The sequence below is a fragment of the Dama dama genome, chromosome X (genome assembly GCF_033118175.1).
Source record: "Dama dama isolate Ldn47 chromosome X, ASM3311817v1, whole genome shotgun sequence".
In the NCBI taxonomy this organism is placed as follows: domain Eukaryota; kingdom Metazoa; phylum Chordata; class Mammalia; order Artiodactyla; family Cervidae; genus Dama; species Dama dama.
In genome coordinates, this window is record NC_083714.1 from 24,357,731 (window position 1) to 24,372,513 (window position 14,783).

At 39.1% G+C, this 14,783-nt stretch overlaps 1 protein-coding gene across 1 annotated transcript; it reads right to left on the reverse strand.

Annotated features, from left to right (window-relative positions):
• Positions 1-2,650: 2,650 nt before the first annotated feature.
• Positions 2,651-8,544, reverse strand: C1GALT1C1 (C1GALT1 specific chaperone 1). The gene is made up of 2 exons (XM_061137813.1): positions 8,304-8,544; positions 2,651-6,273 (listed from the first exon to the last, which is right to left on the reverse strand). Exon 2 carries the CDS (start codon positions 6,266-6,268, stop codon positions 5,312-5,314), a length of 957 nt encoding a protein of 318 aa, XP_060993796.1. The 5' UTR covers positions 6,269-6,273; positions 8,304-8,544; the 3' UTR covers positions 2,651-5,311.
• Between the last annotated feature and the right edge of the window lie 6,239 nt (positions 8,545-14,783).

A 14,783-nucleotide genomic window follows, 5' to 3' on the forward strand; every position in this document is an offset into this window, starting at 1 on the left:
CAAAAAAATAAACAGCTCCTTAAGAAGAAACTTCGAGTTTTCTCCATTCACATGTCAGCCCCAGGGTGGGATGTTGTCTGACACTTCTAGAATTGGTTAGACCCGTGTTGTAACTGTAAAATACACACTGGGTTTCAAAGACTTAATAAAATAATGTAAACTATCCCACTTTTCTGTCACTTATACATTGAAATGACAATATTTTGGATATATTTTGGTTAAATAAAATATAATATTAAAAGTAATTTCACCTGTGTTTTTAAATGTGGCTAATATTAGTGGAAATTTTTATTTATTTATTTTTTTTAAATTTTTTTATTTTTTATTAGTTGGAGGCTAATTACTTCACATTTCAGTGGGTTTTGTCATACATTGATATGAATCAGCCATAGAGTTACATGTATTTAGTGGAAATTTTTAAACTACACATGTGGCTTTCATTTCAATTGGATGGCACTGGGATGGAGATTGGGCAGTGTTCCTTGAAGTTTTCTTCTAAAGGTGAATACCTTAGAGTAGTAAATAGGGAAAAGAAGATTCTCAGTGCCAATATTTAAAGTCTCCCATCAGTGGGATGGATAAATTGGGGGACTATGATTGACATATACACTATGTACATATACATATACTATGTACACTAATAAGGACCTACTGTATAGCACAGGAAACTCTACTCAATACTCTGTAATAACCTCTGTGGGAAAATAATCTAAAAGAATGGATATATGTATAACTGACTCACTGTGCTGTACACTGAAACTAACACAACATAGTAAATCAACTCTACTCCAATAAAAATTAATTAAAAAAAATAGTCTTCCATCAGGTTAGGACTGGACTGTAGCTGGCCATGTTCCTCTGTCCATGGAATTCTCCAGGCAAGAATACTTGAGTGGGTTGCCATTTCTTTCTCCAGGGGATCTTCCTGACCCAGGGATCAAACCCGGGTCTCCTGCATTGCAGGCGATTCTTTACTGTCTTAGCCACCAGGGAAGCCCCAAGTTAGGACCACTTTTTCCTCCTGATGGTAGGGGCCTGGTGTTTTGACTATTAGAACATCCCAATTTTACACTTTGAATACCTTTGTAGATGTCTCTTATCACTTATTCATTAGAAGCACTGCTTACTTTTTTTTTTTTCCCCAAATGTAAGCCTGTCACATAATTAAGTGGCATCCTTCCTCCTTCCTGGACTTCCCTGGTGGCTCAGTGGTAAAGAATTTGCCTGCAATGAAGAAGTGAAGTGAAGTAAAAGTCGCTCAGTGGTGTCTGACTCTTTGTGACCCCATGGACTATACAGTCCATGGAATTCTCCGGGCCAGAATACTGGAGTGGGTAGCTTTTCCCTTCTCCAGGGGATCTTCCCAACCCAGGGATCAAACCCAGGTCTCCTGCATTGCAGGTGGATTCTTCACCAGCTGAGCCACCAGAGGAAACCTGGGTTCAATCCCTAGGTTGGAAAGATCCCTGAAGGGTATGGCAACCCACTCCAGTATTTTTGCCTGGAGAATCCCATGGACAGAGGAGCCTGGCGGGCTATAGTCCATGGGGTCACAGAGAGTCAGACACAAGTGAGCACATGCAGCTTCTCACTCCCATCCATCCATCCATTCATAGAAAATCTTAGTTTTATTTTTAGGCCCTGCTCTTCCTGCCAGGTCTTTCACTAAACTGCCAAAGCAATGGCAAAACCAGTGTGGCCATTCTTGCACAGAATCAGTGAAAACTATCAAAGAAATGGGAATTACATGGGTTAAGAGAAACAGAACCTATCAAAATGATTTTTAAGGAAAAAAGAACCACCATATTCTAATAGTAAACAATGGCTTGTTTTATTGCTCATGCAAAGCTTATACAATATGATTGTTTGACTGCCTGTATGAATCATGTGTTTGGGCCTTTCTGCTTTCCACAAAATAACCAGGTCTAGTGTTGAGCTAATGGATACTCAATATATGCAAGGAATAGTATAGTGTTTAGATTCCACACTAATAAAAGTGGACTTTTCTATTATGCTAGAGACCCCAGATACACACCATAATTTCATACTTTCTAAATAAGTAGTTTCCTCCATTGTCCTTTGAATACAGTATTTTACCTTTGATTATATTGGAATTGAGTTATTTTTCTTTCATTAGACTTTGGGGACTCCTTTGTGGGAAGGTTGTCAAAAATTTCTGATTTTTTTTCTATGCCAAAAAAAAGCTAAATTTTTACAAACAGGCTCTTCACATAACCACTCAGACATGCAGTGAATGCATCAATCCAAGTGAGCTGGCACTAAAAGGAACAGAATATTTCAAATGAGTGGAAAATTAGTGGTACATCACTACTAAACTGTGCTTTCAGTAGCTTTTCTAATACAGGTGTTCCCTGCTTTAAGAAAGCCCAATAGATGGGTTTGTTTAAATGCATTACAGAAAAATCTGGACATTATAAATCAGATTTGATACACAAGCAATCTTCTAGCTACATGAAGAAAAAAGCCAAGAGATCTAATCTATATTTTGCTCCAAATCCAGTGTTTTGAAAAAGAAGGTCTAGTGACTGAACTTGTGCAAGGAGATGGCCTGGGGCCTAGTGAAAGTCAAGGTGCAGTTTCCACTGCATTCAAGAAAACCAGAAAGATAAATATAACTTTTAGAAGAAACTTAGTTTTCTCTCATTTACATTCAGCCAGTGGGTCTCACACTTGGGGAACTGGTTTAGACCTGTGTTGTCCAATTAAGTAGGCATTAGCCAGCCATATATAAAATATATTCACAATCATGATCAATTCTCATTAGACCTCCATTCTTCCCAACTCTCTTCCCAATAAGATTGTAGTTAGGGTTACAGTTTTTGACTACTGAATGCATGATGATCAAATCTGTAACCATGACCTCTGTAGCACAATTTTCTGTGTTACTGACTCCAGTTTTATCTATAAGACTAGGTACAAATATGTTCAAAGAGACAGTGTATTATTTAAGACAACTAATATTTTATAAGGAATTCTCCAGGCCAGAATACTGGAGTGGGTAGCTGTTCCCTTCTCCAGGGGATCTTCCCAACCCAGGGATCGAACCTGGGTCTCCTGCATTGCAGGTGGATTCTTTATCAGCTGAGCCACTAGGGAAGCCCAAGCATCCTGGAGTGGGTAGCCTATCCCTTCTTCAGCAGATCTTCCCAACCTAGGAATTGAACCGGGGTCTCCTGCATTGCAGGTGGATTCTCTACCAGCTGAGCTACCAGGGAAGTCCCTTTTATAAAGGAATACTCGTATAAAAATACAATCAAGAGCATCAATTTGGTTTAAAAAGCAATTGTTACCTTAGTACCCACTAGGAAATCAAACAATAGAATACATTCTCTAATATATTTATTTCAACTATATTTTGATACCCTAATGTAATTGAAGGTGATAATACACTAGAAAAAATTTTAATATATTGGTGTTGGGGGCAAGGTGATACTTGTAAACTGAGTGTCACACTCAGTGAAATACTGTGCATTATTATACTCACTGAATATGATTTGGTTTGTAGTAATTACATCTAAGACCACATATTAGGGTGCTTGATAAAAGGGTTTTTATTATTTTTCAAAATAACCTTTCATCTTAACCAAGAGCCCCAATGAGGAAAATCGTACAAATTAAAACAAAGGGTTTTACACACTACTCTGATGATTGATAATTTGTAGCCCAAGGCCCTCTTAAGGAAATTCTCTTTCTGGCTTACAAAAGCTGTGGGAGACTATTAACATCATGAGGCCAGTTATAAGAAAAATTGACCTCTAAAATGTCATGGTCTCTCACTCTGTGGGGGCTTATGGCTCTGACTTAATATGGCATGTGCAGGCCCAATTAGAGGGCAAGTCAGCTCCAAGTATTTCACAAATTTATGAAGACAGAAGTTATTGTATCCACCATCCTTAAAGCTTCTATATAGCCACTGAAATCAGGCAAATGGCATAGTAATCCGAGGTGAATGGTGAGGTTAAGGCCTCCACACCAAATAGGTGCAATCAACATATGGTACAATCAAGAACATGCAAAAAAAAAATCTCAAAATTTGAACAGGTAAACAAAAACCACGGCAGATTCAACCCAGGTAAATGAAACTGCCAGACTACCAAAAGGAGTTCTTTAAAGGAGATTTAAAGGGGCTTCCCTGGAGAAGGGCGTGGCAACCCACTCCAGTATTCTTGCCTGGAGAATTCCATGGACAGAGGAGCCTGGCGGGCTACAGTCCATGGGGTCGCAAAGAGTTGGGCAAGACTGTGAGACTAAGCACAAAGGGGCTTCCCTGGTGGTTCAGCAGTAAAGAATCCGCCTGTAATGCAGGAAACTTGGGTTTGATCCCTGGGTTGGAAGATCCCCTGGAGAAGAAAATGGCAACCCATTCCAGTATTCTTGCCTGGGAACTCCCACGGATAGAGGAGCTTAGTAGGCTACAGTCCATGAGGTCTCAGAACAATTGGTCACAATTTAGCGATTAAACAACAACAAAGGAGATTTCCACAGAACTCACTTGCTCTGCAGGAGTAAATCAATCTCAACTGGTATATTTTTATTCAAGCCATAGCTAACAGCTTGATTAACTGGGAAACAGTGCAGTTAAATGACATTACATTCCTTATGATCACCATTCCAATTTCAGTATATGCATAGAGAAATTGTACATGCTGAGGAATGCCACTAAACTAGCTCCCAGGAAAATTATTAACCTTTGTAAGTAATCTTCACTTTCAGAGACATTCAACTTTCACTGTATCAGGGGTTGAGAACATTCTCTTGGTTCCTTGGTTGTGTATTTTGAGAAAGCAAATCCACTGGCACTTATGAGGGCTTAGAACATAAACCAATATTAGAAGTAACAGAAACACATAGCTAAAAGTTTTACTTTAATCACAGATTCGAAACTAGAGATTTCATTTGCAAGCTAAAAAGACAAGCTAAAAAGCAAGCTAAAAAGACACGTTAAATTTGTAACCAATCAGCAAAAATATGTGCCACACAGATTTTAATGTTCATAATTTAGGATTTATCACATATATTACTTATAAATATATCCTTTATTTGTAAAATTATTATTCTTAAGACACTTCTTTCCAACACAGTTGAAATTATCACATTTTTTAAGAAAAAAATTCCACCCTATTTTAAAATGTACCATTAAACTTCAATGTGGGAATAAATCAGTGCCACCAAATTGAAAAAGAAAACAAAAAAAGAAACATACTGCTGTGTTGGATATATATGCAGTTGTTACTACAAATAACAACACACGTCTTGTACGGCAATCATATACATACTCTCGTTTCACTTCTCAGTCATTGTCAGAACCATTTGGAGGTAGGAAAACTAATGCATCATTGAAAACATGCCCAAATGCCCTAAGACGGTATACCCCATACATCATTACATGCATCTGATTAGGTGTCAGTCCATTAAAAGTAACAGCCATATCTGAACAACATCCTTCTACTACCTGGTTTGGGTGATTAGTCATTGCCTCTTTAATAAAAAGCCCAACAGATTTGGTGTTAAATATATCTTTTCCTTCAGAATCTTCTGCATTTTCTGCAAACACTCCGGCATATTTCAGGCAGACGGCAAGCTGCTTATCTTCAGATATCTTCCAAATCATCCCTCCCTGTTCAGGACACTTCTCAGGAATACTGAGAAGGCTGTGAAGTCTCTTCATTGATTCTATACTTAAGACAATTCCTCCTTCCATGCTCACATACTCCAGGTCTCCAGATTTTACAGTGTGACCTAGATAGAAAGGTTGTGATGGATCCTTTTTTAACAAAAAGTACTTTAAGTTTTCAATAATAGCAAACGTCGTGGGGCGTGCAAGGAAGAACCAGTTGTATTGGTCTCTATATTTATCAAAGGCGTATTTGTAAGCTTTTCTCATCATTAACCACATGTCATTTGTTTCCATGTTAACTGACTCAAACACTTTAACATTTTCAGAACTGAAGAAGTCTACTTTGTCACAGTGATTGGTCCAAGTTTCTTTCACTGCAGCCCAGAGGCTCACATCTTTGGGTTTGACAAGGAGGATACAGTATACCCGAAAGCTCTTACTGAGTTCCATGCGTTCATCCTCTGAAATTTTCAAGATGTCTTCTTTATTAGGCGCTTGGAGATGATGATGCTCATGATGGTGCATTCTATTTCCATGACCAATCCTAACGTGTCCTAGCATAGTGATCAAGGCACAGAAAATGCTTCCAAGCATTACACCCTTCAAAAATGAACTGCTTTCAGAAAGCATTTTTCCTATAAAGAAGAAAAAGAACTTTAGGATACTTAATAGAAAAGGATTAGTCTAATGATTTGATAGTTCCCTTATACTTACATTTGGCTCTTAATGTTAAGGAAAAAAAAAAAAGGCACCCAGGTTTGACATGGAATCAGTTACAAATAGTACAAGAGGATCTTAAGAGTTTTTTGCTTCCAATGGTATCTGATTACTGCTAGGTATAACCTGGAACTTTGCAGAAATACCTCACAGCCATAGAATTTTCTGGGAGGCTATTTCTGCACTTCATCTATGGGGATTTAATTAACCAAGTACTGAATTAAAGCACTGACCCCAGACACCAATGTTACAGAGGTCGTCTGTCCATCATTCTCTTGAAAGGAATTTTGTTTCACAAGCTTGCATTATATTATTTAAATACCCCTGTAGCTAAAAATGGACTTTTACAAGAAAATGTTAAACTGAACAAATAAAACCACTAACAACTGCTATATCACCACTGGTATCTGTGCTGGCTTTTGTTCTCAATCTAATGCTTTATTTAACTGGTGGCTACTATCAGGTGTTTTGAGTACATCTAAAGCAAGTTTCTTGGAATTGATACCATATTTGTTAATATTTACCCTCTTGTGCCTAAGACTAAATGATTTCCAACACAGTATCTCAACTAACTGATGTAATAAAAGCCCATAATGAAAAGAGTTAAGTTATTTGGGTGAGAAATGAGTCAATATAAGGCATATCTGGGGACCATTAATGAACATTTTTATTTCCTCCAAAGGCATCTGTTTATTCTTTGGGGAAGTAAAAAGTCTACACTTTGATTCCAATTAGAAATTAAAAGAAAAGTCAACATTAAATACAACTGTTGAAAATTTCCCAATCTCCTCTCCATCTCCACAAGGAATGTTCTGAGCTACTTAGATTTTTCCCTTTGTCTCTTAAAGTTGAAAGTGGGCTTAAAAGATACTTAATGTCACTTTTCTCATTTTACAGATAGGGAAACAGAGGGTCCACAGAGGTTAGGTAACTGACCCAAAGTCACAGTTAGTAGTAGAAATGAACGAGAAATCAGCTATCCTGACATCAGTTTAATGCTTTTTCTAGTACAGAACAATGACCTCAACAGTGCTTCTATCCATATTATTGATAATAAACAGGTTACTGAATAACCCTGTTTTCCTATAAATGAACATGTAAGATCTGTTAACCATAATTTAACAGATCTTGCACCTAACATCACCATACTGCCTCAAGGACACCAACCCTTGGTTTTAGAGGAAATGGACTTTGACTTCCATTACCTTTGAAGGACCGGGTGTGGAATAGCTTGACAGACGTAATTCTTAAGCAGGGGTGGGGGAGTGGGGAAAGAGACAGGACAGTTTTTCTGTGTCACTCACAGAACTCGGTCAACAAACACAGCTCTAATAAGGAAAAGAGAATTGACAGGAAACAAGCAGAATTGTCAGATGCACTGCAAAATGAATTCTTTTATATAGGTCTTCAGCATTTCATATTATTTCTGGTCAATATATGATAATTCACTAGTGTTTCTTAGCTTGATGATGGCATATGGATTTCAGGATTCTTCTTGATAGGGATACTACTTATAAGTCATTTGCACAAATTTTCCTAAGGAGTAGCACATGATATGTGATGCACATGATAGGATATTTGATGCAGAGGGGAGGGAAACTTAAAACTGCACATGGGCACAAACAAGGCAGAAACTACCAGAGTGGTTTTCCACTCTGTCTCTTTAGATGAAGGTGGTTGCGGTGGAATATGGAAAAGGGAGGAGGATGAAATGAAGAACAGAAGTGAGGGGGAGAACATGGTCAACCCAAGACCCCAAGGAGGGGCAGAGGGAGCGCCTCTAGGAAGCTCGCGCTCAATCTCTCCCTCCCACTGGACCTGCCTGGGCACCTCGCGCGGAGCATGCTGGGAGTGAGCCAGGGCCCAGGCCTACCCCGGAGAGGGGCGGGGTCGTTCGGGGGCTGCTCCGCAAGCAGCTCCAGGTGCGGGCCGGAACCGCAGCACTCACCCGCGTCTAGAACGGCTCAGGGGCGGGAAAGCGCAGCCGCGCACAGGTTTCCTCTCACGTTCGCGCGCCACTCGGTTACGTTCCTGGTCGGGCTGCTCTAGATGCAGGCGGTGTCCTCTCGTTGGTTTCGCAAAAGGTGGGGAGGGCCAGGAAGTGGCCGCCACGACGGCGCGGGAAGGGGACGGGGCAAAGAAGCCCTCGGCCGGGCGGAGCCTCCCGTCGCACCGACGACAGAAGGGCCGGCGCGCACGCAGCGCGCCTTTTCTCCCCGCCCCCTGCCGAGTTCCGAGAAGCGCGTCGGGTTGGCGTGACCCGCACGCCGGCCCAGACCAAACGGGACGCCCAGAGAGGCGTGCGTGCGCGCGTACGACCCGCCGACACCTCCCACCACCGCATCTTCCGGGCGTGGAAACTGCGAGAGCGAGGTAGAGCGTTCCGTCTGACCGAGCTCGTGTCAGGTCTCTCATTGGTTTCTCTGACGAACTCTTGAGACGTTGCACCAAGAGGGTGCTCCATCCAGTACCCCTGGGCTGAGTTTAAATGTAGACCACTGAAGCAGTCACCAGATTATGAGGGCAGGGAGTCGCTAAGGTTATTGGAACGGTATCTGAAGCCCCACGGTCCGGAATCCAGTGCTGTCTTCACCGCGTCATTTGGTATGCTGGGGAGGTTACTTCACCTCGCTATGCCTCAGTTTCCCCCTCTGTAATGTACAGAAAGTATCACGGTAGTGCTATCTCGTAGAAGATTAAATGAGATAGTGCCATTGACTCTTTATTAGCAAAAGACCAAGCCTAGAATAAGCATTCATTAGCTGCTAGCTGTTAGGCTACTCACCCCTGTATCACTAGCCTTAGTACCAGCACGCCGTGGACAGTATATATTTGTGGAATTAATGAATGTTAGAACAACAGATGAACCAGGACCGGAAAGGAAGGGTAAGGAACTTTCTAAAGATCACAGAGTAATTAACGGCAGAAGAGGAACTAGAACTCAGGTCTAATTACAAGTGTAGAGCTCGCTTTCTGCTAAACATGTGCGCTGTCTTAAAATTCATTTTTGTGACATAAAGGGGTTTTTGCTAAAAAGCACAAAATATTACACATTTTTAAAATGTATTGTCACCAGGTTCCATCCAAATAACTTTGAGTGGTGATTTACCCAGCCCTGAGTTCCTAAAGACACGTATATTTGAGTATTGGCAGTGACCCAGTTTAAGTGGACTGAAAGTTTCAGCACTGAAATAATGAACAAATAGATTTTAGGCATGTACTATCCTGGCAGCACTACCCTAAAATCTGGAGATACAATGGTGAACAAAATTAACCCCCTGCCTTTAAGGAACTCTCAGTATAGCTGGGAAGAAAGACATTAAATAATCCATTACAAATACATGGTGCTACGTTCTCCAAAGGAATACAAAAATAAATTTTAGAACTGGAAAAGAGCTTAAGACTGCAGAGTATCTCCACTGTATTTTGTTAAATGACATACATTGTCTGTTGTCACATATATATTAATACATGTGTACTGACTAAACCGCAACCACCTTACCTGTATGTGTGTGAGGTGTGTATATGTGTGTATGTCCGACTATGTGTTGCAGACTCTGCAACCCCATGGACTGTAGCCCACCAGGCTCCTCTGTCCATGGAATTCTCAGGCAAGACTATTGGAGTGGGTTGCCATTTCTTTCTTCAGGGGATCTTCCCAACTCAGGGATTGAACCTGGGTCTCCTGCGTTGCAGGCAGACTCTTTACCCACTGAGCCACCAGCGATGACCTATATCTATACACACACACACACACGCACATTTAGTTAAGTGAAACAAGTTGCAGAATAATGTGTATGGTGTGATTATGCTTTGCAGAAAACAAACAATTTTATATATGTGCACATATGTTTGATCTGTTGGTAATGAGCAAAGGGAGTTGTGGAAGGCTCAGCAGCCTGTTAATACTGATCACATCAGGAGGTCGAGGTGTGAATGATTAGCCTTGTCTTTATACATTCTTCAATTGCATTGTTTGCATTGTTTCACTGGTCATAACAAGCATTTGTTATTTTTGAATTTGAAGAACAGCAAATAAAGGGATCTTTAAGATTAGAAGGAGAAAAAGAATGAGGGAAAGATACCAATAAAAATACTTTCAAAGAGTGCAGACAACCAAGCTCTCCTTGCAAAAAGGGACCAAGGAAAGACAGATAAAAGTGGCACTCAGAATTCAGAGACAGTGGCACAGAGTCAATTTAAACCACTGCTTCTTTCTAGTACTGGAGGGAATACCAAACTGAAAATACTGATACAAGATGCTCTGAAACAATAAACCACGGAATTTTCAACATCAGAAGCGCTGCAGATGAGAGGTTAAGAACCCAATTTTCTATTTAAAGCAGTTTTTAAGCATACTTAGCATTTGAAGTGAGACTAGTGAGATGGTTGACTTGTAGTTAGGTGATTGCATTTTTAAAACGTCATTCCTCATTGTAGTCCTAATTTAAAAAATACATGCAAGTTTCTGCTAAAATTAAGAATATTTATAAATATTCTTTGGCTCAGTTAACCCACTTCTTGTAATCGCTCCCCTAGAAATTAAAGCACCAGAATGTAAGGCTAAATGTATATGGTCAAAAGCATTGTTGTTTTTAGTAGTGGGAAATATCCATCAATGGTTGAATTAATTAAAGTGCATCCATATAGTGTAATATTAAGCATAAAATAAACAGCTTATCTCTCCTGCACTAAAGACTTCACTAAACATACTAACCTACACCTTGTCAGGGTGGAGAGGGTTGCTTTTTAATTTGGTTGCCTGCATGTACCTAGCAGGTAAGGCCAGACTGCATTCAAAACTGACAACACTGCATTATTGTCAAAGTCCTCCTGCCAAGTGCATGCATTATTCAGCATGAGGAGTCATTAATTTTTAGTAATTGGCCATCACTTGCATTTGAACATTCCAATTTTGGAAATCTGTCCAAAGGCCTTTGGGAAATTAACATGATTTTCCACAACAGTTCACTGGAATAGTAAATGTTGAAGAAAATCTAAGGTAGATTGTTTTCTGCATAACATCTTTTTGGAGGGTTAAAGGTGTCTTCTGTGTTTACCAAAATTAATACCTGTAATATATGTAACCTCTGCTGCCTAGAATTTCACAGATGTTCGTCTTTAATAAACAAATTCCCTGTCTGAGCAAATTCATTATTGTTTTCATTTGAATATAGCTTGGTCCATAAATGAATCTGATTTGTGTTTTCAGGCATATTCATGCTTGCAGTCTCATTTAATTTTTAATTCTTTTTTGGAACTAAGTAACCAGAGGTTTTTTTTTTTTTTTAAGTTTATTTATTTTTTTTATTGAAGGATAATTGCTTTACAGAATTTTGTTGTTTTTCTGTCAAACCTCAGCATGAATCAGCCATAGGTATACACATATCCCCTCTGTTCTGAACCTCCCTCCCATCTTCCTCCCCATCCCACCCCTCTAGGTTGATCCAGAGTACCTGTTTTGAGTTTCCTGAGCCATACAGCAAATTCCTGTTGGCTATCAATTTTACATATGGTAATATAAATTTCCATGTTACTCTTTCCATACATCTCACCCTCTCCTCCCGTCTCCCCATGTCCATAAGTCTATTCTGTATGTCTGTTTCTCCATTGCTGCCCTGTAAATAAATGCTTCAGTACCATTTTTATAGATTCTGTATATATGCGTCAGAAAATGATATTTATCTTTCTCTTTCTGAATTACTTCACTCTGTTTAATAGGTTCTAGGTTCATCCACCTCATTAGAACTGACTCAAATGCATTCCTTTTTATGGCTAAGTAATACTCCATTGTGTCTATGTACCACAACTTCCTTTTTTTATTTTTTTAATTTTTATTTTAATTGGAGGCTAATTACTTTATAATATTGTGGTGGTTTTGCCATACATTCACATGAATCAGCCATGGGTGTACATGTGTTCCCCATCCTGACCCTCCCTCCCACCTCCCTCCCTATCCCATCTCTCAGGGTCATCCCAGTGCACCAACCCTGAGCACCCTGTCTCACGCATTGAACCTGGACTGGCAATCTATTTCACATACGTTAATATACATGTTTCAATGCTATTCTCTCAAATCATTCCACCCTTGCCTTCTCCCACAGAGTCCAACAGTCTGTTCTTTACCTCTGTGTCTCTTTCGCTGTCTTGCATATAGGGTCATCATTACCATCTTTCTAAATTCCATATATATGCATTAATATACTGTATTGGTGTTTTTCTTTCTGACTTACTTCACTCTGTATAATAGGCTCCAGTTTCATCCACCTCATTAGAACTGATTCAAATACATTCTTTGTAATAACTGAGTAATATTCCATCATGTATATGTACCACAGCTTTCTTATCCATTTGTCTGTTGAAGGACATCTAGGCTGCTTCCATGTTCTAGCTGTTGTGAATAGTGCTGCAGTGAACAATGGGATACATGTATCTTTTTCAATTTTGGTTTCCTCAGGGTATATGCCTAGGAGTGGGATTGTTGGGTCATATGGTAGTTTTATTCCTAGTTTTTTAAGGAATCTCCATACCATCTTCCATAGTGGCTCTATCAATTTACATTCACACCAACAGTGCAAGAGTGTTCCCTTTTCCCCACACCCTCTCCAGCATTTATTGTTTGTAGACTTTTGATGATGGCCATTCTGACTGGTGTGAAGTGATATCTCATTGTAGTTTTGATTTGCATTTCTCTAATAATGAGCGATGTTGAGCATCTTTTCATGTGTTTGTTAGCCATCTATATGTCTTCTTTAGAGAAATGTCTGTTTATAAGTCTTTTTCCCACTTTTTGATTGGGTTTGTTTTTCTGGTTTTGAATTGTATGAGCTGCTTGTATATTTTGGAAATCAATCTCTTGTCAGTTGTTTCGTTTGCTATTATTTTCTCCCATTCTGAGGGTTGTCTTTCCACCTTGTTTATATTTGCCTTTGCTGTGCAAAAGCTTTTAAGTTTAATCAGGTCCCACTTGTTTACTTTTGTTTTTATTTCTGTTACTCTAGCAGGTGGGTCATAGAGGATCTTTGATTTATGTCATTGAGTGTTCTGCCTATGTTTTCCTCTAAGAGTTTTATAGCTTCTGGTCTTACATTTAAGTCTTTAGTCCATTTTGAGTTTATCTTTGTGTATGGTGTTAAGAAGTGTTCTGATTTCATCCTTTTACATGTAGCTGTCCAGTTTCCCCAGCACCATTTATTGAGGAGGCTGTCTTTGCCCCATTGTATATTTTTGCCTCCTTTGTCAAAAATAAGTTACCCATAGATACATGGGTTTATTTCTGGGCTTTCTATCTTGTTCCATTGGTCTATGTTTCTGTTTTTGTGCCAGTACCATACTGTCTTGATGACTGTAGCTTTGTAGTATGATCTGAAGTCAGGAATTGGTTCCTCCAGCTCCATTCTTCTTCCTCAAGACTGCTGTGGCTCTTCAGGGTCTTTTGTGTTTCCATATGAATTGTGAATTTTTTTGTTCTTGTTCTGTGAAAAATGCCATTGGTAATTTGATAGGGATTGCATTGAATCTGTAGATTGCATTTGGTGGTATAGTCATTTTCACAATATTGATTCTTCCCAACCAGGAACATGGAACATCTCTCTATTTGTTTATGTTGTCTTTTATTTCTTTCATTAGTGTCATATAATTTTCTGTGTACAGTTCTTTTGTCTCCTTAGGTAAGTTTATTCCTAGATATTTAATTCTTTTTGTTGCAATGGTGAATGGGATTGATTCCTTAATTTCTTTTTCTGATTTTTCATTGTTAGTATATAGAAATGTAAGTGCTTTCTGTGTATTGATTTTGTATCCTGCAACTTTGCTAAATTCTCTGGTTGGCTCTAGTAATTTTCTGATACTATCTTTAGGGTTTTCTATGTACTGTATCATGTCATCTGCAAATAGTGAGAACTTCTTCTTTTCCAGTCTGGATTCCATTTACTTCTTTTTCTTCTCTGATTGCAGTAGCTAGGACTTTCAGAGCTATGTTGAATAATAGTGGTGAAAGTGGACACCCTTGTCTTGCTCCTGATCTTAGGGGGAATGCTTTCAGTTTTTCACCATTGAGAATAATGTTTGCTGTGGGCTTATCATGTATGGCCTTTACTATGTTCAGGTAGGTTTCTTCTATGCCCATTTTTTGAAGAGTTTTAATCATAAATGACTGCTGAATTTTGTCAAAGGCTTTTTCTGCATCTTTTGAGATTATCATATTGTTTTTAATCTTTCAATTTGTTAATATCATGTATCACATTGATTGGTTTGCGTATATTGAAGAATCCTTGCATCCCTGGAATAAACCCAACTTGATTATGGTATATGAGCTTTTTGATGTAGTCACCAGAGTTTTACTTATTTTTTAAAACCAATTCAACATAATTAAGATTTATACAATTTTCACACAGCAGCAGGATACAAATTCTATTCACGTTCCCAT

What these genes read in the sequence shown, in the direction of transcription:
- C1GALT1C1 (XM_061137813.1), bottom strand. Translation starts at nt 6,268, where the DNA reads ATGCTTTCTGAAAGCAGTTCATTTTTGAAGGGTGTAATGCTTGGAAGC.